General features: G+C 43.9%; 1 protein-coding gene across 3 annotated transcripts in view; it reads right to left on the bottom strand.

The window, feature by feature from the left end:
• The window catches only part of dync2h1 (dynein cytoplasmic 2 heavy chain 1), a 994,370-nt gene that overhangs the window by 947,483 nt on the left and 20,294 nt on the right, over positions 1–26,593 (bottom strand). For all 3 annotated transcript variants that reach the window (XM_070892150.1, XM_070892151.1, XM_070892152.1), the window contains exons 3-4: positions 10,006–10,176; positions 8,985–9,123 (exon numbers count right to left, since the gene is read on the bottom strand). In XM_070892150.1, the coding sequence (XP_070748251.1) occupies positions 8,985–9,123; positions 10,006–10,176 (310 nt within the window). The remainder of the gene's footprint in view (positions 1–8,984; positions 9,124–10,005; positions 10,177–26,593) is intronic.

Raw genomic sequence — 26,593 nt, 5'->3', positions numbered from 1 at the left:
ACGAATGAAGTATGGATGAATATCTTTCTCAGATACCTGGTTTGGCCAGCCATTTGCTATGTACTCATACACCTTTGACATAACTGGGTCACGTTTGGTTGCTCTACCAGTCTCTTTAGCTGTGACTGGCAGTTCATCAATGTATGAAAAATAGAACACTTCTTCCCTATCAGGAGCAACTTATGATGGGGAAGACAACCTGGACATAGCATCAGCATTACTGTGATCAGCTGATCGTCTGTACTCAATGTCATACATGTATGCTGACAAAATCAAAGCCCATCTCTGCATTCGGGCTGCAGCTAAGGTTGGAACTGGGGACTTTGAATGGAGGATTGCTGTCAGGGGCTTATGGTCTATAACGATGGTAAAATTATGACCATACAAGTATTTGTGGAACTTCTTGACCCCAAAAATTAATGCCAAAGTTTCCCTTTCGATCTGCACATAATTACGCTCACTGGCACGGAGAGTGCATGAAGCAAAAGCAATTGGTCTCTCCTCCCCACTATGTAGTACATGAGAAATCACTGCCCCAACTCCATACAGAGAAGCGTCACATGCTAGCTTGATCTCCTTAGATACGTCATAGTGAACTAACATAGTGCTCTCTAAGAACTGGCTTTTATACTCCTTGAATGCTGCATCGCATTCTTCTGACCACTTCCACCGGACCTGTTTTTTTCAACAGCTCATTCAGTGTAGCCAAATTTGGTTGGAACTTCCCATAATAGTTTAAAAGACCCAAAAATGATTTAAGTTTCATGACATTCTTGGAAGTGGGTGCATTTCTAATTGCATCCAACTTCCCCTTGGTTGGATGTAAACCATCTTTGTCTACTCTGTGCCCCAAGTACTCCACTGTGTTTTGAAATAACTCACATTTGTGAGCAGTCACTCGTACTCTGTGCTTCTCTAGCCGTTTGTGCACTTCATTCAATATGTTATTATGGATTTGCCTGTTTGGTGCTGAAATGAGTATGTCATCTAAATAACATACTACCCTTTCAATGTCTTGCAAAATCTGGTTCATCATCCCTTGAAATATGGTGGGGGCAGAAGACAATCCAAATGGTAGCCTATTAAATTGATATAGGCATAGATGAGTATTTATAGTCAAGCATGACTTGCACTCCTCACCTAGTTCAAGTTGTAAGTAGGCATTTGTGAGATCTAACTTTGAGAAGATCTGTCAGCGCTGTGAAGATTCTACATTTGGCAATGTATTGGGGAGATTACCCTCTTGAACCTGGTTTACAGTTACTTTATAATCACCACACAACCTTACCTTACCATCTGACTTAGGTACAACAACAATGGGTGTAGCCCAATTACATAGGTCTATCTTAGATATATTGTCCTCAGTTTCTAATCTTTTGAGTTCTTGCTCAACTTTCTGCTAGAGTGCATATGGTACAGGACATGGCTTGCAGTAAACTTTCTAGCATCCTTCTGCACCCGGACACTCGCCTTGAAGCCTTGGATCGGACTGCCTGTTTCGCAGAACACCTTCGGATACTTCTTGATGACATTATCCTTCGATGCAAATCTCATTTCAGCATGAAAAATCTCACTCCAATCCAGCTTCAGTGATCCCAACCAATTTCTATCTAGTAAGGCAGGCTTGTCTCTTGCCATTATTAAGAGAGGCAAGCTCTGAAATTGATCCTTGTATTTCACCAGTACGGTGATACGACTGACCACAGGAATTTGGTCTCCTGAGTAGCCTCGCAGCTCTACCTTGGATTTCTCCAATGGGAAATCACGCAATTTGTCGAAATGTAACGATTCCGGTACTAGGCTCACAGATGCACCGTGTTGATTTCCACAGGTATCTTGGTTCCTGTAACATCAACTTGGATGACGGTACTTTGTGAATTGCTGTGAGATACCTTTGTGCTCCTGATGACATGCATCTCCAAAACCTCCTCACCCTGTTGCTTTTCTTCCATGCTATGTAATCTCTGGGGATTTCTACTTATAGCCTTGAAAGTTGGTTTTCACTTCAGTCAGCATGTCTTTGCAAGATGCCCAGTTTTCCTGCAGAAGAAACACTCTGCCTTCACATATGGACAACTTTGAGTAATGTGTTGTCCCAAGCACCGATAGCATGACTTCAATGCTCGGTTACCTTAGCCAATTGCTGAGGCCTTGGGGCCCAACTGCCTTTTACTTTCAACCTGCAGGCGATTCACCTCGATTGTCTGATGACTGGAAATGGTACGAAATTCTCGGGAATATTGGTCGGTAATATCCATTGACATAGCTGTCTGACAAGCTAAATCAAAAGTCAAGTTAAGAGTTGTCAACAACTTTCTTCTGATTGCTTCATTTTTCATCCCACAAACAAAGCGGTCACGCAATGCTTGGTCCTAATAGTTTCCGAAATGACAGTGAATGGATAGCTTTTTTAATGCTACAATGTACTCACTGATACTCTCATCGGGTAATTGATTTTGTATTCCAAAACGGTAACTTTCAGCAATTCCCAGGGGCTCAGGACGGTAGTGTTGTTCTAACTTGCTTAGAATCTCTAAGTGATGTGTCCTTTGGCTTGATGGGAACAATCAAATTTTTCAGAGTTTCATACACCTCGGGGCCTGCTTCATTCAGGAAAATAGCCAGTTTTCTTTCTAAAACCACTCAATTATTGTTTTCATCATCGGGGAATTCGATGATACTATTTGCTGTGAAAAACATATTTAGCCACTCCACATATGCTCCAAAAGTCTCTCAGCCACGTTGTAATGCACCCAAGCACCCTATTATTCTCATAGGTGCAGCCATCTGGACTCTGCAGTTGAGTCAAGTGTGTTTGTAATTTACCTGGGATTTTTAGCTGTTCTGCAACACAAAAAACCTCTTTAATCTCTCTATTGTTTGGCTGGAATCATCCACCAACAAAAATTTCAGCTAGGGTATCCAGGTATCCGATCCGACATCGCCAATGTGATATCATCCTTATGACATTATAAATACACACTTTACAGGATGGCTTCAACTCTGGAACTTGTCAGGTAACCTGACCTTTTTATTATATACAGCAATGGCTGCATTACCACACTAGCCCACTAGGTGGCGCAGTAGTCCATTAGGTGGAGCTATATATTACAGCAAATCTTTGCTAATATGTTTCTGGTTCACTGATTTAAGTTTGAACTCTACATGTATCAGGGTCGGTACATCGTCCAATACGAGAGGAAAAATAAATGACAGCATGTGTCTTTGTAAAAGCTTTGCTCACTGTGGCCTCATGAGAGCAAGCCCTATGATACTCCCTCCCCACCAATCCTACAGTGCAAATAAGCCACAGACCCACACCAATGCTCAAATTTCTGTTGAGAGACAGGCTACACAATAAAGGATAATTGAAGAAAATTTATAAAATTCAAGCATTCCAAATCAGAGAAAGATAATGGGGTAAGAGGGCAGGAACTCTGATGTGGAAAACAAACGTTAATAACTTTACTCATGTGATAGTTTCCATAAGTTGTCCGAAACAATTCCAACGGCTTCAAATATGATAAGCTGTTGGCACATCATCTTAAGGCTGAAGTAGCTTACCTTCATAATATGGCAATATGGTGTTTATGCAGAAGATAAATGAATGAAGGACTTATTTTGGTGTCCTCTTTCTAATTTGATTAAAGCTTTTTTTCCCCACATTCAGAATTCTTGTCCTCCTTCACCACAATCCCTTGGAGCTCTACAAACTAAGGTCTGTAGATGCTCACCACGTTTTCTGCTACTTTATAGCGTTCTAGACATAGGTGAAATACTGAACATCATCATATTTAAGATGAACTGGAATTGGTCAACAACCCTTTTCAAAAAGTTGCTTCTTTCAGTCTCTTGGCATGCAACAGTCCCTTTGGACAAAACAACCAGGCGATCACTTTCCGTGTTTACAGACTTTTGGAATGAAATGTTATGTGTGCCGATGGAGCCCGAATGCCTTTACCAGGCCTAAAGATCACTGGAAAAGCACTCTTATACAGTTTGACCCCTTTGAAGTCTGTGCTGTAAACATTCATAAATCAAAGCCACAACGCATGAAAATTGACCCACAGCATGCTGAGAACCTAAATATATATGACTTTATGGCCAACGTCGTGTCTTCGAGTGTACAGGTACACAGACAATGATGGAAAGTGGGAGGTGTAATCCGACACCACTCGCCCAGCATTCTGCCTGGAAAGTCTCATTTGATCCCATCAGTAGCAGTCAGACTGGAGGCAGGCATTGCAGCCTTCAAGCTTTATGCTAACACTCCTGAGTTCAGATAAGGCACAACAACACTAGAGTTCAGACAACACATAGCGATAACATTCCCAAGTTCAGACAGCGCACATTGATTAACACTCCTGCAAAAGTTTCTGTAGATATGTAAAGAGAAAAAAGTTAGTAAAGAAAAAGGTCCTCTGCAGTCAGAATCAGGGGAAGTCATAACGGGGACCAAAGAAATGGCAGACCAATTGAACAAGTACTTTGGTTCGGTATTCACTAAGGAGGACACAAACAACCTTCCGGATATAAAAGGGATCAGAGGGTCTAGTAAGAAGAAGGAGCTGAGGGAAATCCTTATTAGTCGGGAAATTGTGTTGGGGAAATTGATGGGATTGAACGCCGATAAATCCCCAGGGCCTGATGGAATGCATCCTAGAGTACTTAAGGAGATGGCCTTGGAAATAGCGGATGCATTGACAGTCATTTTCCAACATTCCATAGACTCTGGATCAGTTCCTATGGAGTGGAGGGTAGCGAATGTAACCCCATTTTTTAAAAAAGGAGGGAAAGAGAAAACAGGGAATTATAGACTGGTCAGCCGGACATCGGTAGTGGGTAAAATGATGGAATCAATTATTAAGGATGTCATAGCAGCGCATTTGGAAAGAGGTGACATGATAGGTCCAAGTCAGCATGGATTTGTGAAAGGGAAATCATGCTTGACAAATCTTCTGGAATTTTTTGAGGATGTTTCTAGTAGAGTGGACAAGGGAGAACCAGTTGATGTGGTGTATTTGGACTTTCAGAAGGCTTTCGACAAGGTCCCACACAAGAGATTAATGTGCAAAGTTAAAGAACATGGGATTGGGGGGTAGTGTGCTGACGTGGATTGCGAAAGCCCATGCTTTCATATGCCTCAGTGAATACACTAACTATATCCTGGAGCTCAGCCTCTGAATGTACACAGACGCAGGCGTCGTCCGTATACTGCAGCTCAACGACAGAGGTTGGGGTGATCTTGTACCTGGCCTGGAGGCGGCGTAGGTTAAACAGCTTCCCACTGGTTCTGCAGTTTAGTTCCACTCCAGCGGGGAGCTTGTTGATTGTGAGGTGGAGCATGGCGGCGCCGAAGATTGAGAAGAGGGTTGGAAAATATCAGTTTGTCTATTTTTAAGCAAAGAGATATTCTTATGCCTCTAAGATTTATCTTAAGTCCTCAATAAATGATAGAATATCACATCAGGCCTCATTCTAGTTTTAAAGTATTCAGCAGATTTATTAAATAAATACATAAATATATGATACTTTATTCCTGGGTGGCCAACTAAACACATGAAACGGACTCTGTTGCCTGCAAGCACTATTTTACTTAATGATCCATACAGAATCTGGCCCTACCACGAAACCAGACTGCCTCCTCCATGAGCTATTCATAGTGGCAATATCGAATGGATTTTGAAGCATTTAAATCTCTTCTTCTAACTCCATACTTCATCAAGACTTCAAGAAAGTCCGTTCATCCTCACTTGGCCACCTTCTTTACTCTTTTTCTTTCCCCTCCTCCATTCACTCATGCAGTTACACAAGGACAGATGGACATTTTAAAAATGTCCATCAGATGCAGCAAAATCAATTTAAGTAAGAGAACAGCACATGGAAGTCATGTGTCTCATTTGATGATCACCCTCTTGGAAATCCCAAATGAAGTGTAAAGTGCCTGTAATCTTCAGTGGTAAAATCCATTCTCCCCATTTTAGGTTGGATGCCAGTATCAATTGTATTAATCCCAATGGTATAATGCAGTTGCGGGTGCTATAAATAAAATTTATTTGGCTAAACTTCTGGTGTGTTATGCCAACAAATAATGGCTGTTGTATGCAAACAAGGCAAATGGAATGTTGGCCTTTATTGCAAGGAGGGGGAAGAGTATAAAAGCAGAGAAGTCCTGCTACAATTGTACAGGTTATTGGTGAGGCCACACCTGGAATACTGCGTACACTTTTGGTCTCTGTATTTAAGAGGAAGGATATACTTGCATTGGAGGCTGTTCAGAGAAGGTTCACTAGGTTGACTCTGGAGATGAGGGGGTTGACTTGTGAGGATAGGTTGTGTAGGTTGGGCCTATACACATTCAAGTCCAGAAGAATGAGAGGTGATCTTATTGAAACTTATAAGATAATGAGGGGGCTCGATAAGGTGGATGCAGAGAGGATATTTCCATTCATAGGAGAAACTAAAACTAAGAGACATAGGGCCCAAATTTCCTCAGGAGTTGCTCTGTTTTTTTTGGAGCAACTTGATTTTTCTGGAGTATCTTTTTAGTTGCAATTCTGGCCATTTAATTTGCGCCAGTGTAAGTGAGTTAGTTAGGTTTTTTTTTTAAGCTTAGTTTTTTTTTTCCAAAGGGAGCGTTACCAGCCACTTATGCCTCTTTTGGCCATTTAAGCAAGTTTAGCCAACTAAAAGTTACTCCAAACTAATTTAGGCCAGCGTAAGTGGGCACTCTTGTACTTCCAGAAAAATCTTGCGGTGACTTAAGAAATCAGTGCAGGCAGCCAGAGATGGTGGGGGTGGGTGGGGGTGGCGGGACCTTGCAAAGCATTAAACACCTTCACAACAACATTAAAAGAAGCAAAAATACATTTAAAGCACCAATACTAAACAAAGCAGTACATTTGCACCAAGCACCAAACAAAGCACAAAAAGTAATAAGCAATTAATTAACAAATAAAAAAATCTATTCTGCTAGTTATAACCTCAAAAAACACTAACAGATTTGTCAAACATGATTTCCCTTTCATAAATCCGTGTTGATTCTGCTCAATCCTATTATTCTTTTCTAAGTACCCTGTTACCAAATCCTTAATAATAGATTCTAGCATTTTCCCTGTTACTGATGTCAGACTAACTGGTCTGCAGTTTCTCATTTTCTCTCTCCCTCCTTTCTTCAATAGCTACCTTCCAATCTGTGGGAACCGTTCAAGAATCTGAAATTTTGGAAGATGGCAACCAATGCATCTACTATCTCTATAGCCACCTCTTTCAAAACCCTAGGATGTAGGCCATCAGGTTCAGAGGATTTTTTGGCTTTCAGTCCCTTTAATTTCTCCAGTACTATTTTATTTACTAATACTAATTTATTTCAGTTCCTCATTCTCGCTAGACCCCTGATACTCCACTATTTCCGAGAGGTTTTCCGTGTCTTCTTCCGTGAAGACAGGCACAAAGTATTTGTTTAATTTCTCTGCCATTTCCTTGGTCCCCATTATAATTTCTCCTGTCTCAGCCTGTAGGGGACCCACATTTACATTTGCTAATCTTTTCCTTTTTACATATTTATAGAAGCTTTTACAGAAGCTGTTTTTATGTCTCTCGCTAGTTTACTCTCATTCTATTTTTCCTTTCTTTATCAATTTCTTGGTCCTCCTTTGCTGAATTCTAAAATCCTCCCAATCCTCAGGCCTACTGCTCTTTTGGGCAACATTATAAGCCTCTTCCTTTAATATAATTCTATCTTTAACATCTCTTGTTAGCCACGATTGGATCACTTGCCTTGTGGTGTTTTTGTGCCTTAAAGGAATGCATGTTTGTTGTAAGTTATGTATTAATTCTTTAAATGCTAGCCGTTGTTTGTCTACCTTTTAATGCAGTTTCCCAATCTACCTTAGCCAACTCTCCCCTTATACCAATGTAGATTCCTTTGTTTAGATTTAAGGCCCTAGTTTTAGATTTAACGAAGTCACTTTCAAATGTAATGAAAAGTTCATATTATGGTCACTCTTCCCTAAAGGCCCCTTTACTACAGGTTTATTAATTAACCCTTTCTTATTTTACAATACTAGATCTAAAATAGCCTGTTCTCAAGTTGGTTTCTTAACATACTGATCTAGAAAACCATCTTGTATACATTCCATGAATTCGTCCTCCACATTATTACTGCAAATTTGGTTTGGCCAGTCTATATGTAGATTAAAATGCCCTATGATTATTCTATTCCCTTTGTTACATGCACCTCTAATTTCCTGATTTATACTGTGCCCGACAAAACCAATGTTTTCAGCCCCTTGGTGTTTCTTAGTTCCACCCAAACTGATTCTACTTCTTAATTTTCCAAGCTAAGATCCTTTCTCGCTACTGTCTTTATCCCATCCTTTATTATCAGGGCTACCCCTCCTCCTTTTCCATTTTGCCTATCTCTTCTAAACATTAAGTATCCTGGAATATCTAGATCCCAACTTTGTCACTTTGCAACCACGTCGCCGTAATGGCTATTAGATCAAATCTATTCATTTCTATCCCCGCTACGAATTCATCTATTTTGTTGCGAATGGTTCGCGCATTCAGATATAGTGCCTTTAGCTTTGGCTTTTTTCTACTTTTTCCTGATGTCATCTTAGTCAGTAATGCCCTATTACCTTTGTTTCTCTTTCTGTCCCTTCCTGACCCACTCTGCTTATTTTTACCCAAAACTCAGCTCTGCTCTGGAGCCTTGACATTTCTCTTGCTGCTTTTAAATCTACTCTTTCCTGAATCTTCTCACCACCGCACCCCCTCATTAGTTTAAAGCCATGTCTCATCTATTGCATTCTGCTTAAATCAAATCTTGAAATGACTAGGCAGTGTTAACAACAATGATGGAGAAATCCATGACCTAGTTCTTAATATCCATGAAGAAAAGATGGTGAACAAAGTTAAAGGGAAAAACAAATTGTAAACTCTTAAAAATTTGATATTATTCCAGTCATTAAATTTCAAACCTGAAGTGTCCTCTTCATCTCCAAATTTTGTTCCGCTGTGACTATGATCTGAGTGCCTTACAAGAGATCCCAGACCTGCTTCAAGTTGAGTTAGTAAATTCTGGAGTTTAGGATCAAAACTCTTACTCCATTTCTCATCCTAAAATTAAATTCAATAAATATATTAATCACAGAATCTTATATTGCGTTGTGCCGGCTCTTTGAAAGAGCTATCCAATTAATCCCATTTCCCAGCTCTTTCCCCTGCAAATGTTTCCATTTCAAGTATATATCCAATTTAAAATTTATAAAGACCTAAATATTTTAAAAGTCTGGCCACTGTCAGTTAATCATGAACATTTTTAACTTGAGTAATTCAGGTTCTAGATTTTAATGGCCCATTAAAAATTTGGATCAATGAGCAGAAAAACACTGCCGGCAAATATCGCCTTGCTCAAACAAGATGAATTTTTGCTGACATCTTGCATTACCAGGAGATACCCTTTAAAAATATCCCATTTCAAAGCACAAGGCACATGAACTAAATTGGTCAGTGCAAGTTCTGATGGAAACATGCATACACACTTAATGAATACAATCAACATGATGTTGAATAATTGAAGACGATACAGTTTGAACAAAGGTTAAACTGGGATTTAAAGGTTAAACAATCTGGTGCAATTTCAGTACAATGGCAATCTTATAATTCTGCAAATATAATTAGAGTGTACCATGGCTGATTACAAGATCCAGGAAGTCTAATAGCTTCAGATAAAAATGTAAACCATTATTTATTGGTTACTTCAGTCATCTCCAAATATACTTACCCAGTATGAAAAATTTAACAGATACTAATGCATTTCTTTTCCTACATTATGAAAAGATATATTTTCCTATATTTATGATTAAGCAATTGCTTAGTACAAATTAACAGATAAGGACACACATAAAACTAGACTAGCATAGCTTGTTCTATTAGTTATTTTACCTTTGCAGGCATCAAATCAAAAAAGTAGCTTGTAATAGAAGTTTAAATACACACCTTCAAAAGTACTGGTGCAAATATTTGACGTATTGCTTGATAAAGAGCACTTATAGGTGAATCCAGCATAGATGACACAAGTATATTGGTGTGCAAATTTTCCTCAGTTATGACATCTGGACGCATCTTAAAGAACACCAGTACTTTGTCCTTTACGTCACCTGATTCAACCTACAATTAAAAGAAACTACATTTCAGAATCACTAAAAGCCATATGTAGCAATATTAAATTTTTAAACAGGTAACAGAACTACAGTATGTTGTTCGAACAATTATGACCCTTTTAATCTTTTTTCCATTTCCAGATGTGTAATACGTGCAATACAAAATGTTTTCCTTTACAGCACTATTATCATCAAAACGAATTCCAGACAAGGTGTTTCTGCTATGTTCTCAGTCATCTGTTTGTGATTGTACTGCCTTCTTCACAAATTAAATGTTCTTACAATACCAGTGTTATTGAAAACAAGCGTAAATATCACCCAAGCACAACTGGATGCCTCAGGTCCCATTTTCTATGCAGTAGCTCTTCCCTCTGAATTGATGGCGAAACCGACTCCATGGAGGCGATGTTCTTCCTCTGGTTTGCCTTTCCAGAAGAAGGTGTAACCTTGAGCTGTCCTTCCCCAGCCCACCGGGTCTCGCTTAGGGCGGCGATGTCGACATCGAAGCAACTATGGTGGTACAGTGTTACGGTCTGTCATTGTTGGAGTTGACCAAGAGGGTCCTGACGTTCCAGGTCCCGAACTTCATTTTGAAGGGTGGGAGATGTCTGTGCGTGAGTTCTTTTAACAACGGGTGGCCATTGCACACTGATTACCACACGGGCTTAGCAGAGCAAGGTCTTGGTCCAGTGGTAAGGGGGTCCAAGACGACAGGAGACTAGACACTGCGGTATGAGCCTAGTTGAGCTCGGCGCTGAGCAGTGCCCTTCAGTAAGGTGGTGAGAAAACTGAGGCCTATCTGAGGGCAGGTATTGGGATGGTCAGAGGTCCATTTTGTGGAAGGAGAGGTCAAATAAGTCAGAGTGACCACAGCCATTGTGCACACCACATGCTCGACAGAGGCTCCGCCATTGAGTGGGGCCTGCGGCCGGGAGGAGACCAGAGCATCGTTGGAGGAAGGGAGGCCCGGACGTCGCCGGTGGGATGAAGGCCCGGACTTCGCTGGTGGGATGAAGGCCCGCGCGTGAGATAGGGCCCAAACCTGTATTTGAAGCTGGTCGGAGGCTCACCGCCGTTGGGATCGTTGGAAGTCAGTTGGAGCAGCTGAGTCGGCCGGTGGGGAGCGAGGGTCCAGCTTGAGGGACTTGGTAGCAGGGAGGTCAACCTGGAAGGTAAGGGGGATGGACGGTGGGCCCTTGTAAACAGGATTTTAGGGTTTTAGGGGTAGGTAAAATACTTTGGGGGGGGGGTCGAAGTTAGGGCCAGAGGGGGCTTAGACAGTGAGGGGGGGGGGGAAAGGTTTGATGGAGAAAGTAGTGGAGGATGGCAGCAGGTGGTCAGAGGAAGGTTTGTGCGGGGAGAGCTCCCAAGGGAGCTGCTATCCCATCGGCCATCTTGGAATCTTAATAAACCCAATATTAGCATGCTGCTTAAGGTAAATATTAAGCAAAGAGCTTTAACAAAAAACGTGTGCTGTACTGAGAGATTGTGTGGAAGGAATAAGGATTTACCACATTGTTAGGTTTCTTGGATTAGACTTGATCTTTCAAGGAAGACATTGAATAGATTAGCATCATTTTCTATAAATATAGTTTAAACATTTGAGTCAATCTTCTTCCCAACCCTTTTGAGTTAATTAATAAGTTGATATGTGATCCTGTGGTACTGACAAATTATAATAATTTATCATCTGTGGCTCAGTGGTAGCACTCTCACCGGAGTCAGAAGTTCGTGAATTCAAATCCCACTAAAAAGACTTGAGCACCTAATCTAGGCTGACGCTCGAATGCAATACTGCAGAAGTGCTGCACTGTCAGAGATGCCGTCTTTGGGATGAAACATTAAACAGAGGCCCACTCTACCCTCTCAGGTGGATGCAACAGATCCCATGGCATTATTTCGACAAAGAGCTGGGGAGTTCTCCCCGGTGTCCTGGCCAAAATGGCTGCCGAGTTCCCTACATTACCAGTGACTACACTTCAAAAGTACTTGATTGGCTTTAAAGGGATGAAGGGGCATCCCAAGGTCAGAAAAGGCGATATATAAATGCAAGTCTTTCTTTCTTTAATTAGGTTGATTTTTTTCACAACCATGGTCCATGCATATCTTTACCTCTCTGGTGCAAGTACCATAAATCGAGCCCCAGAAACAGTATCTTTCAATTTTCAAGTTTTGAACATGTTGCTATTCAATTCCTTGCCCACCTCTCCCTGTTTCATCCTGGCTTCTGTCCTGTTCACAGCGGAGACCACCCTGATCAAAGTTACCAATGACATTTGGTGCGACGGTGACAATAATGCATGATCCCTTCTGCTCCACTTTGACATGGTCACATACAGCATCCTCTTCACCATCACTCCTCAGTGGTCTATATCTGTAGCACTGCTCTCTAATAGTTTCAGTTCCATTTGTACTAATGAATTTGTCACATCTCCCACAATGGCTTATCCTCCTGTGCTCCACAGTCACCTCAGCTGTTCCTAAGGATTTCATAGAAACATAGAAAATAGATGCAGGAGGAGGCCATTCGGCCCTTCAAGCCTGTACCACCATTCAATAAAATCATGGCTGATCATTCACCTCAGTACCCCTTTCCTGCTTTCTCTCCATACCCCTTGATCCCTTTAGCCAAGAGGGCCAACTCCCTCTTGAATATATCTAACGAACTGGCATCAACAACTCTCTGCAGTAGAGAATTCCACAGGTTAACAACTCTCTGAGTGAAGACGTTTCTTCTCATCTCGGTCCTAAATGGCTTACCCCTTATTCTTAGACTGTGACCGCTGATTCTGGATTTCCCCAACATCAGAAACATTCTTCCTGCATCTTCCCGTCAGAATTTTATATGTTTCTATAAGATCCCCTCTCATTCTTCTAAACTCCAGTGAATACAGGCCCAGTCGATCCAGTCTCTCCTCATATGTCAGTCCCGCTATCCCAGGAATCAGTCTGGTGAACCTTCCTCAATAGCAAGAACGTCCTTCCTCAGATTCGGAGACTAAAACTGAACACAACATTCCAGGTGAAGCTTCACCAAGGCACTGTACAACTGCATTAATACCTCCCTGCTCCTATACTCAAATCCCCTAGCTATGAAGGCCAACATGCCATTTGCCTTCTTCACCGCCTGCTGTACCTGCTTGCCAACTTTCAATGACTGATGTACCATGACACCCAGGTCTCGTTGCACCTCCCTTTTCCCTAATCTGCCACCATTCAGATAATATTCTGCCTTCATGTTTTTGCCACCAAAGTGGATAACCACACATTTATCCACATTATACTGCACCTGCCATGCATTTGCCCACTCACCGAACCCATCCAAGTCACCCTGCAGCCTCTTAGCATCCTCCTCACGCTCACCCAACCACCCAGTTGTGTCGTCTGCAAACTTGGAGATATTACACTCAATTCTTTCATCTAAATCATTGATGTATATTGTAAATAGCTGGGGTCCCAACACTTAGCCCTGTGGCACTCCACTAGTCACTGCCTGCCATTCTGAGAAGGACCCGTTTATCCCGAATCTCTGCTTCCTGTCTGCCAACCAGTTCTCTATCCACATCAATACATTACCCCCAATACCATGTGCTTTAATTTTGCACACCAATCTCTTATGTGGGACCTTGTCAAAAGCTTTTTGAAAGTCCAAATACACCACATCCACTGGTTCTCCCTTGTTCACTCTACTAGTTACATCCTCAAAAAATTCTACAAGATTTGTCAAGCGTGATTTCCCTTTCATAAATCCATGCTGACTTGGACCAATCCTGTCACTGCTTTCCAAATGCGCTGCTATTTCATCTTTAATAACTGATTCCAACATTTTCCCCACTACTGATGTCAGGCTAACCGGTCGGTCTATAATTACCCGTTTTCTCTCTCCTTCCTTTTTTTAAAAAGTGATGTTACATTAGCTACCCTCCAGTCCATAGGAACTGATCCAGAGTCGATAAGGCTGTTGGAAAATGATCACCAATGCATCCACTATTTCGAGGGCCACTTCCCTAAGTACTCTGGGCTGCAGACTATCAGGCCTTGGGGATTTATCAGCCTTCAATCCCATTAATTTCTCTAACACAATTTCCTGACTAATAAGGATTTCCTTCAGTTCCTCCTTCTTGCTAGACCCATCGGTCCCCTAGTAGTTCCCGAAGGTTATTCGTGTCTTCCTTTGTTCAATTGGTCTGCCAATTGTTTGTTCCCCATTATAAATTCACCTGATTCTGACTGCAAGGGACCTATGTTTGCCTTCACTAATCTTTTTCTCTTCACATATCTATAGAAGCTTTTGCAGTTAGTTTTTAATGTTCCCAGCAAGCTTCCTCTCATACTCTATTTTCCCTCTCTTAATTAAACCCTTTGTCCTCCTCTGCTGAATTCTAAATTTCTTCAAGTCCTCAGGTCTGCTGCTTTTTCTGGCCAATTTATTTGCCCCTTCCTTGGATTTAACACTATCCCTAATTTCCCTTGTTAGCCACGGTTGAGCCCCCTTCCCAGTTTTATTTTTACTCCAGACCGGGATGTACAATTGTTGAAGTTCATCCATGTGATCTTTAAATGTTTGCCATTGCCTATCCACCGTCAACCCTTTAAGTATCATTCGCCAGTCTATTCTAGCCAATTCACGTCTCATACCATCGAAGTTACCTTTCCTTAAGTTCAGGACCCTAGTCTCTGAATTAACAGAATTCATTCTTGGCCTCCTTCTATTCATTTATATTGCATTCTCTAGTGACATTTATATGTAAGTATAGACTCAGCTTTTATGTGTATGCCAGAGATACCCAGCTTTATCTCTCTACTAGCATACTTGATTCCAAATTGTTGCCACACTGCCTCTACCTGTCTGAAAGCAAGCTGTGGGTGAGTCAAAACTGCTTGGAGCTTAAAATGGGCAAAACCCCTGCCAGAAAAGTTCCCATCTTAACCACCGGGGCCCATTCAACTTTCTGGATGTCCACTTCAGGTCAACCAAACAGTATGCAACATCAGTGTCCAGCATGGCCTTGTGCTGAGCTTGAAACCACATCCAGTCCATGACGAAGACTGTCTCCTTCCACCAGATTCCGTCTTTACCTTAGTTGTACTGTCACTAAAATTCTGATCCATACATTTGTTACCTCCAAGCTGAACTATTCCAATGCCCTCCTCAATGACCTCCTGAGCTCCATCCCACATAAATTACAATTCATCTAGAACTCTGCCACTCACATCCCATCCTGAACAAAAATCATAATTCCCTATCTTCCTTCATCCTTGAAGTCTCCATTGGTTCCATGTCTCTCAGTACATCAATTTTAAAAATATATTTGTAATCGCATCCCTCCACAACCTTGCTCCTCCTTCCCTCTAATGTCTTCACCCCTACATCCATGCCTCCAATCTTCTAACTCCAGTCTACTACAAATTTCCCTCCTCTCTCTGTTCTACCTTCAATAGCAAAAGCTTCAACCATCTTGTCCTTACACTCTAACTCCCTTCCTAAACCCTTCCACCTTGCTACCATCTCCCTCCACCTTCAAAAGCCTTGCTGAAAAGTCTACTTCTTCGAGAATTCCTTCAACTAACTTCCTAATTTCTCACCTACTCCTGTTCAGGTCTGACCCACAATTCTGAACTGTTTTGGGTCACTTTACTTCGTTATCCTTTTGTACAAGTTGTGGTATGAAGTTTTTGCCCAAATTAATCATTTTGATTCAGTGAAAAGTTGTCATTTCAGTCTACTTCAAACCTCTATTTTGCATCTTTATCATGTCTTCTTCCACCATAACATATCACATTTATCACCATACATCAAGCACCTTATTAAGGTAACTGGAATTATTCAAACCTAGCATCTTCTGATCTGTTTTCTTAGTTTATCACCAGCCATGAGTTAAGTTGCTAACTACTGGAAGTTAGTCTTTCTGATTAGATGTGGCCTTCAACTACAGCCCAAAGTGTTTCAACTCCTACAAGGTGGAAAATTGTTCTGTCCTAAAGTGGTACAAGCCCCACTGCAGGACTAGAGCATATAATTGAGGTTAACATTTCATAACTGTACTATAGGAATACTGCAGCATCAGAGGTATTACCTTTTGATTGAGATATTAAACTGAGGAATCATTTGCCCTTTCAAATGGACATAAAATATACAATGGCACCATTTGACTAGAGTTGGAGAGTTCTCCCAGTGTCCTAACCAACATTTATCCCTCAACCAACACCAGCAAAAAAAGATTTGCTGATCATTCATCTCATCGCTGTTTGTGGGATCTTGCTGTGTGCATATTAGTTGCCACACTGGCCTAGAAAGCAACATTGACTATACTTGAAAAGTAATTAATTGGCTATCAAGCACTGTGACATCCCAAGGTTGTGACAGATGCTATATTAATGCAAGTTCCTCTTATTTCGAAAAAAAGAGTCTGTGCTGTGTTGCAGTACTGAATTCCTGCCACCAGAGAGTTTAAGTGAATTACTGCAACAATTACTGTCACAAGCATGCCATTGATTCACAGAAATGGATCCTGATGCAAAGAAACGTTCTATTCTATACAGCCATCTACAATATATCTAAACCTCACACATTTACTATTTTTTTAACTAAAAAATTACAACATTGTATCTGACAAAATCATAGTAATTTATAAAATATCGAGGAAAAAAAACAAGTTTGAAGATCTGCTGTATATTGCAACCATGAATATTTTACAACTATGCACCATGCAATTTTTTACATGTATTGTTTTTAGATATTTGAATATTGTTCGTAAAATGTGTGTTCACAGAAGGGATTCAGTTTGTGTCTGTACCTTCTTTCTTGTCAAACCATATAAGCAACAAATGTTCACTATATCTAGACAGACTTCAGAGCCTGAATAGTGTATTAATAGTTTCTATGTGGTCTTGTGTGCTGCCTTAACATGTATAAAACATAACCATGTCCCCAATTCATCCTAGCACATCCCTTCATCACTCTGCAGTTTTTCTCCCACCACCCCACCTGCACTCTTCAACCTTATCTCTTCCATGAGCTCCACCTCCTAATTCCTAGATCTATTCCTTACTTAACTCCTAACCATTCAACAACCGCTGCTTGTGCCTCATGCTCACCAACATGGCGAATTACTCCTTTGCTTTGGCACTGTCCTTCTCCCTTTCAAAACCACCATCATCTCATCAATTGTCAAATAACCCACACTTGACTAGCCTCCTACTTTTACAACTACCCAATTTTTAACCTCCCTTTCCCCATTAAATCTGTTGTAACCTTTCAACTTTGGCCCTTGTCTCCCAAAATTCCCTGTTCAAACCCCTTTAGTTCAGCTTCGGCCCTGCTCACAGCACCAAGACGGCCATAACCAAAGTATCAAATGACAATCTATAATTGTGACCACAATGAATTATTCCTCCTTGAACCCATGAACCTTCTCCATCGCCTCTCCTCTGTTGTCTAACTGAGAGACTGTCCTTGTGTGGTTCCAACAACAGCTTCTCTTTCCATACCCATACAGTCACTCCAGAGTCCCCAAGAATCTATGCTCGATCCCCCTTCTTTTTCTCATCTAAATACAAAGTCCAGAATGCTTTCAAAGGGGAATTAGTTGCTTGAAAAAGAGGAATATTAAAAGGATGTGGGAAACAAACAGGAAAGTGGGATTAGACTTGGTGGCTAATGTGAAAACAAAAACTGATGTCGACCCAATGGGCTGTTTTGATGCAGAAAAAGAACATTTGGTTTTGAATGGTGTGCCTGCACTCTCTCTTCCCATTTTAAAAGTGGGCCCTTGAGAGCTGCAAAGTGCAATAGAGCATCAACGTACATCACTGAACAGAGGAATAGAGGCTCCATTCACCAGTCCAATAAGTTTGCATTCTCCCTGAGGGAGGCACTGAGCAAAGCCTCACTCTCTGGGTTTGTTGGTGAAAAAGAAGCCATTGCCAATGATGCTCTGGTTACAATCGGATATGCAAGAATGAAGCAAAGTGAGGGCAGTCCCACCAAGCTGACTAATACAAGTTGATGGTGTGGTTGACCAGGTCATGTAAAAGACTGCAAAGAGATTGAGCAGGACAAGGAAGGATAATGCATCATGATCTAACGGTCACAGAGAATGACATGCATGACTTTGGTTAGGACAGTTTTGGCACTGTTGGAAAATTATAAATGCAATTGGAGGGATTCAGACAGGAAGTTGTGGGAGAGATGAACACAGATCTGTGGGGGAGAAAAATTTTCCAAGGTCTTTGGAAAGAAAAAGGGGCAGTAGTTTTCAAAAATAGAGGATTCAAAAATGTTTTTTTCTGAAAGGGGGTGGTGATGACAGTGATTTTAAAAGGGAGGGAGACAGTTTTGAAGATAGGGAATGATTGCATCCCCATACAATCTGAACTAGATATACGTGTCTTTGATCACTCCAAAGGTGGACTGAGGAAACACTTGATGAAATGAGCGACATACAAATCAATCAGCTGATTTATTTTACAGCAAGATGAACATATAAAACAGCAGATTTTTTTTTCTACAGTTATTCTCAGGATATGGGCATCACTGCCAAGAACAGCATTTATTGCCCAGCCCTAGGTGCCCTTGATTAGGTGGTGGTGGGCCTTCTTCTTGAATCACTGCAGTCCACGTGATGAAGGTACTCCCGCAGTGGTGTTAGGTTGGGAGTTCCAGGATTTTGAACCAGCGACGATGAAGGAATGAAAATTATGATCGAACATACTTTAATTCAAGCAGAAATAAACACACCACACTTTTCCACATCAGTAGATCATCGTACTGGAAGTAAACAGGACAACTTCTAACTATTCTCTCCTGGATTCCAATCTTTGCTGCCTGAATGCCATGCAGTATTTAATTTCAAAAAAACTCCTTGACTACCTGTGTTGTATATTTTGCTGTTCACAACCAGAGAGGGTGCAAGACTTTCCAACACATTGGGCCCAAGTTTCCACATGATTTGCGCCTGATTTTTAGGAGCAACTGGTAGAGAACGGACTATCTTAGAAATCACAATTCTCCACATTTTTCTTTCTGCAGTTCTAGTCAGGTAGAACAGTTCTACTTTGGAACAGAATTTTTTCTTCAAAAGGGGGCGTGTCCGGCCACTAACACCTGATTTCAAAGTTTCCACAGTGAAAACGTACTCCAAACTAAAGTAGAATGGAGCAAGTGAAGATTTTTGTAGAACTGAAAAAACCTGTTCTACACATTAAAAAATCAGGCGCAGGTTACAAATTAGGCGTCCAGAACGAGGTGGGGGGGGGGAGAGGGGAGAGGAAAAAGGGAAGTCATTAAATTCTATAATAAATCCTTATTTATACTTCTACAAATATTATACAAATAAATCCAACCTGAATAAACATTTATAAGCAAAAAGATTAAATAAACCATCTTCCTACCTGTGTGAAAGTGTTTCAGGCAGGCCTTTTGGGACCGAAGGCTGAACGGGCCGGCCCCAGCACCAGATTTACAGGTAGGTGGTGTTGGGTCGGTTCAGTTCGGGTCGGGGGGAGAGAGAGAGAGGGGGGGGAGGGAGGGAGAGAGAGAGGGGGGGGGAGAGAGGGAGGAGGGGAGAGAGAGGGGGGGGGAGGGGAAAGAGAGGGGGAGATCAGGTCGGGTCCAGTCCGGGAGCGGGAGTCGGGTCGGGTCCAGTGGCGGGGGAGATCGGGTCGGGGGGGCGGGGCGCGGGTCGGGTCGGGTCGGGTCCAGTCGGGGAGGCGGGAACAGGAGCGCGGGTCGGGTCGGGTCCAGTCGGGGAGGCGGGGAGCGGGAACTGGAGCGCGGGTCGGGTCGGGTCGGGTCCAATCGGGGGGGCGGGGAGCAGGAACAGGAGCGCAGGTCGGGTCGGGTCCAGTCGGGGAGCGGGAACAGGAGCGCCGGTCGGGTCGGGTCTGGTCCGGAGGCGGGGGAGGAGCGGATGTGGTCCGGAAGCAGGGGGGGCGGGGAGTGGGTCTGGTCGGGGGGGGGGGGGGGGCAAGCAGGAGCTGGCCGTGGGAGGAGCCTTATTCACGCAGCCCCAGTGAGGCCATTCGGCCAGGGCTAGGGGCTGCGTGCTTCGGGCCCCTCCCACACAGTTCGGCGCCTGGAGCTACTGCACTTGCATGCCCACTGTAGCGCGCATGTGCAGAGGTCCCGGCACTGTTTTCAGCACAGGGACCTGGCTCCGCCCCCCTACAGCTCGTGCTGCGCTGCGCCGAGAGCCAGAGGACCTGCAGGGGGGTGGAGAATACCGAGGATTTTTTTAGGTGCACTTTGTGGCGCGAAAAATGGGCATCCAGGTCGGGACTGCGCCGTTCTAGGCGCGTGTGGAAACGTGGGCCCAATGAGTGTGAGGTTTATATTGTGCAAACAATAACAAATTGATTATTTACAGTCGAAAGGGAAACAATGTCAGTATTAGCTTATTAGTATTTTTTTCAAACTCATTCACAGAATGTGGGCATCACTGGCAAGGTCAGCATTTTTTACCCATCCCTAATTGCCCTCGAGAAGGTGATGGTGAGCTGCCTTCTTGAACCGCTGCAGTCCATTTGGTGAAACTACTCCAGCAGTGCAGTTAGGGAGAGAGTTCCAGGATTTTGACCCAGCAACTATGAAGGAACAGCGATATATTTCCAAGTCAGGTTGGTGTGTGACTTGGAGGAGAACCTGAAGGTGGTGGTGTTCCCATGCGCCTGCTGCCCTTGTCATTCTAGGTGGTAGAGGTCACAGGTTTATGAGCTGCTGTCAAAGCGGCGTTAGCGAGTTGCGGCAGTGCATCTTGGTAGATGATATACACTGCAGCCACGGTGCGCCTGTGGCGGAAGGAGGGAGTGAATGTTTAAGGTGATCGATAGTGTGCCATGTGATGAAGGCACTTCCACAGTGCTGCTCAGTAGGGAGTTCCAAGATTCTGAATCAGCAATATACATGTAGCCTCAGAGCTTCTAATTTTAAAATTGACAAAAGGATAGTATGCAGGTACAGCAAATGATCAGGAAGGCCAATGGAATCTTGCCCTTTATTGCAAAGGGAATGGAATATAAAAGCAGAGAAGTCTTGGTACAGTTATACAGGGTATTGGTGAGGCCACACCTGGAATACTGCGTACTGTTTTTGTTGTATATGAATAAAGAGTCTGACCAGATACTTTGAGCGCAAAGTAAAGCATGACCTTAGCCTTTTATTACAGGTTTCCAGAGTGCCTCTCGAGCCTGTGGGGCCTCCTTAAGTACAGGTGCTCCCAATGGATTGTGGAATCCGTTGGGACCTCAGGGGATGAGCCCTCTGGTGGTTACACTAACTATTTCCAGGTTTACATATATAACAACACTTCCCCCCCCACCCCCAAAGTCAATCGTGTAACTATTTACAAGATGAGTCGATCTGGGGCCTTTCTTTCCCTGGTTGATCGTCTCGGTGCAAATGCTGGTTTTGGTGAGTCGTTTGTTGGGCCCTCGCTGGGCTGCTGTGCAGCTGGCCCTGCTGGGCTGCCTGGTGTGGTGCGTCCTGCTGGGCTGGTGCGGGTGATGGGTTCTGCTTCGTGGACAACCGCTGTGTCGGTTGCCACTGCTGTGTGTGTTGGGGGGTCAAAAAAGGTAGGGTCTAATGTGGGTTGCCCTGGATAGTCCATGAATCTGAGTTTGGTTTGGTCCAAGTGTTTCCTGTAGATGAGTCCATTTGAGAGTTTGACCCGAAACATCCTACTCCTTTGCCCACAACAGTGCCGGGAAGTCACTTGGGACCTTGTCCATAGTTCAACACAAATACAGGATCATTAATTTCAATTTCGCGTGACACATTTGCGCTATCATGGTATGTACTTTGTTGAAGTCGCCTGCTCTCTACCTATTCGTGTAGATCAGAGTGGACTAAAGAGAGTCTTGTCTTAAGAGCAGTTCAAGGGGTGGAATCCCAGTGAGCAAGTGGAGTCTCATGCGGTAACTAAGCAGGACTCTGGATAGACGAGTCTGCAGTGAGCCTTCAGTTACCCTCTTCAAGCTCTGCTTGATTGTTTGCACTGCTTTCTGGATGCTGGCTTGAACAGGGCAGATGTAACATGTTTGATCCCATTGCGGATCATGAACTCTTTGAATTCGACACTGGTAAAACACAGCCCGTTGTCACTCACAAGGACATCAGGCAGGCCGTGGCAAACATGGCTCGCAGGCTTTCAGTGGTGGCAGCGGACGTGCTTGCCGACATTATCTCACATTCGCTCCATTTGGAGTACGCATCTACAACCACTAGGAACATTTTACTCAAGAACGGGCCTGCATAGTCGACATGGACCCTAGACCACGGTTTGGAGGGCCAAGACCATAAACCTAGTGACGCCTACCTGGGTGCATTGCTTAACTGTGAACATGTGTTACATTTGTGCACACAGGACTCTAAGTCCGCATCGATACTGGGCCACCACACGTGGGATCTGGCTATCGCTTTCACCATTACAATGCCTGGGTGAGTACTGTGGAGATCACTAATGAAAGTGTCCCTGCCCTTTTTGGGTACCACTATCCGATTACCACACAGAAGGCAGTCTGCCTGTATAGACATTTAATCTTTGCACCGCTGGTACGGCTTTATCTCTTCCTGCATTTCTGATGGGACACTGGACCAGCTCCAGTGAAGCACACAGTTTTTTTACAAAGGATACGAAGGGGCCCTGGCTCGTCCAGGTTCTAATCTGTCAGGCGGTAATGGGTGATTGTTCACTCTTGAATACTTCCATTACCATGACTAAATCTGCGGGCTGTGCCGTTTCCACCCCCGTGGTGGGCAATGGCAGCCTACTGAGAGCATCGGCACAGTTTTCTGTGCCTGGCCTGTGGCGGGTGGCGTAGTTGTATGCGGACAACTGGATGCTGGCCAATGCGTTCGTATTTATCCCCTTACTTTCAGAAAAGTGGGATATCAGTGGTTTATGGTCAGTTTCTAATTCAAATTTGAGCCCAAACAGATATTGATGCATTTTCTTTACCCCATAAACACACGCTAACGCTTCTTTTTCAATCATGCTGTAGGCTCTCTCAGCCTTAGACAGACTTCTGGATGCATAAGCAACCGGTTGCAAATTCCCAGATTCATTAGCTTGTTGCAATACACACCTGACACCGTATAACGATGCATCACATGCTAGTACCAAACGCTTACATGGATCATACAGCACAAGCAATTTGTTTGAGCATAACAGTTTTCTAGTTTTTCCAAAGGCATTTTCTTGGCTTTTACCCCATACCCATTCGTCTCCTTTACGCAGTAAGGCGTGCAGTGGTTCTAACAGTGTGCTGAGACCCGGTAAGAAGTTGCCAAAGTAGTTCAGGAGTCCTAGAAACGACCGCAGCTCCGTCACATTCTGTGGCTTCGGTGCGTTCTCGATTGCCTCAGTCTTCAAATCGGTGGGCCTGATGCCGTCCGCCGCGATTCTTCTCCCCAGGAACTCCACTTCAGGCGCCAGCGTTTTAACCTGAGCCCCACGCGGTTGAGCCGACTAAGAACCTCCTCCAGGTTCTGCAGATGCTCAACTGTGTCCCAACCTGTAACCAAGATGTCGTCCTGCAAGACCACGGTACCGACTTCAGTAAGCTTTCCATGTTTCTCTCGAATATCGCCGCGGCTGATCGAATCCCAAACGGGCATCTGTTGTAATGAAGAATCTTTTGTGCGTGTTGATTCCTCCAGTCCCTGCGTCGTGTAGGCCGAGGTCAAGCCCAGCTTTGTGAACATCTTTCCTCCCGCCAGCGTCGCAAAAAGGTCGTCTGCTTTTGGTAGTGGGTATTGATCCTGCAGGGAGAAACGATTGATAGTTACTTTGTAATCACCACAGATTCTGACGGTGCCGTCTCCCTTGAGGACTGGAACAATCGGACTGGCCCACTCGTTGAATTCGATCGCCGAAATGATGCCCTCTCGTTGCAGCCGGTCCAGCTCGATCGCCACCCTCTCTCTCATCATGTACGGTACCACTCTCGCCTTGTGATGGATTGGTTGTGCCCCCAGAATTAGGTGGATCTGCACTTTTGCTCCTCGGAACTTCCCGATGCCTGGTTCGAACAGCGAGGGGAACTTGTTTAAGATCTGGGCACACGAAGTGTCGTCGACGGACGAGAGTGCTCGGACATCATCCCAGTTCCAGCGTATCTTTCCAGCCAGCTCCTGCTGAGCAGCGCGGGACCATTGCCCGGTACCACCCAGAATAGTAATTTGTGTACCGCTCCATCGTAGGAGACCTTTACAGTAGCACTGCCAATTACGGGAATCAGTTCCTTTGTGTAAGTCCTCAGTTTAGTACAAATGGGAGTCAGGACTGGCCTTGAGACCTTGCTGCACCACAATTTATCAAAAGTCTTTTCGCTCATAATGGACTGGCTTGTGCCCATGTCCAGTTCCATTGACACCGGGAGTCCATTTTATTCAACATTCAGCATTATCAGGGGACGCTTTGTGGTAAATGTGTTCACCCCATGTACCTCTGCCTCCATGGTCTGAGGCTCTGGTTCGTCGTGACCCGCCGTGGATCTGTCCTCCTCTGCAACATTGTGGTTTGCAGGATTAGCAGGGTTTGCAGCTCGCCTGTACATACGTTGGAGATGCCCCATTGTTCCACAGTCCTTGTATCCTTTGAAGCAGCATGAATGGAAATGATGATCACCCCCGCAGCGCCAACATGGTGTTAATGGCCTAGCATTCATCACCCTTGATGGTGGACTCTGAGACATCTGCGGCCGTGCAGCTGTAGGCATGTGAGGCCTGTCCTGTATATTGCGATTCGAAAACAACATTACTTTGTTCACAGTACTTGCAGCAGCACTCGTGTGCTGAGAGATCTGCTTGGTATTGTCACTGGTGGCAATGAACGCCTGGGCTATCGATGTGGCTTTACTCAAGGTTGGGATCTCGACAGTCAAAAGTTTGCGAAGTATCACTTCACGGCCAATGCCAAGTACAAAGAAGTCCCTGAGCACGTGTTCCAAATGTCCTTCAAATTCGCAATGTCCTGCAAGACGTTTTAGCTCAGCGACATAGCTTACCACTTCCTGGCCTTCAGACCTTTTGTACGTGTAGAACCTGTGCCTCGCCATCAGAACGCTTTCCTTCGGGTTCAGATGCTCCCAGACCAGTGTGCACAAATTATCGTACGATGTCTCTATGAGTTTCGCTGGAGCAAGCAGAATTTTCATGAGGCCATACGTTGGTGCCCCGCAAACGGTGAGGACAATAGTCCTTCATTTGGCAGCATCGCTTCTCCTTCCAGCTCGTTGGCCACGAAGTATTGGTTGAGTCGCTCCACGAAGGTTTCCCAATCATCTTGCTCCGAAAATTTGTCCAGGATGCCCACTGTTCTCTGCATCGTTGGGTTCGTCATCTGTATCTCGTCGCCAGTTGTTGTATATGAATAAAGAGTCTGACCAGATACTGTGAGCTCAAAGTAAAGTGTGACCGTTTATTGCAGGTCTCCAGAGTGCCCCTCCAGCCTGTGAGGCCTCCTGAAGTACAGGTGCGCCCAAGGGATTGTGGGATCCCCTGGGACTCCAGGGGATGAGCCCTCTGGTAGTTACACAAGGTATTTACAAGTTTACATATATAACAGTTTTGGTTTCCATATTTATGAAAGGATATACTTGCTTTGGAGGCAGTTCAGAGAAGGTTCACTAGGTTGATTCCGGAGATGAGGGGGTTGACTTATGAGGAAAGTTCGAGTAAGTTGGGCCTCTATTCATTGGAATTCAGAAGAATGAGAGGTGATCTTATCGAAACGTATATGAGGGGGCTTGACAAGGTGGATGCAGAGAGGATGTTTCCACTGATAGGGGAGACTAGAACTAGGGGGCATAATCTTAGAATAAGGGGCCGCCTATTTAACACTGAGCTGAGGAGGAATTTCTTCTCTGAGGGTTGTAAATCTGTGGAATTCGCTGCCTCAGAGAGCTGTGGAAGCTGGGACATTGAATAAATTTAAGACAGAAATAGACAGTTTCTTAAATGATAAGGGAATAAGGGGTTATGGGGAGTGGACAGGGAAGTAGACCCGAGTCCATGATCAGATCAGCCATGATCGTATTAAATGGCAGAGCAGGCTCGAGGGGCTGTATGGCCTACTCCTGCTCCTATTTCTTATGCTCTTATATTCTTGAAGTAGTTGTCCTTGGACATTCCCAGGCGTTGTTTTTGACACTGAAATAAGCTTCCGCCCACAAATACTGCCGATTTCCCTTTCCGCAACGTTGCCCACTCCGCCCCTGCCTCAGCTCTTCCGCTGCTGAAATCCTCATCCATGCCTTGGTTACCTCTCGACTTGACTACTCCAACACACTCCTGGCTGGCAACCCACATTCTACACTACCTAAACTTGAGGTCATCCAAAACTCGCCAGCCCATGTCCTAACTCGCACCAAGTCCTGATCACCCATCACGCCTGTGCTCACTGACCTACATTGGCTAAGCAACA

Source organism: Pristiophorus japonicus, chromosome 10 (assembly GCF_044704955.1).
Source record: "Pristiophorus japonicus isolate sPriJap1 chromosome 10, sPriJap1.hap1, whole genome shotgun sequence".
Taxonomy (NCBI): domain Eukaryota; kingdom Metazoa; phylum Chordata; class Chondrichthyes; family Pristiophoridae; genus Pristiophorus; species Pristiophorus japonicus.
Note: the sequence above shows the minus strand (reverse complement) of the source record. Positions and strands in the feature narration are given on the sequence as shown.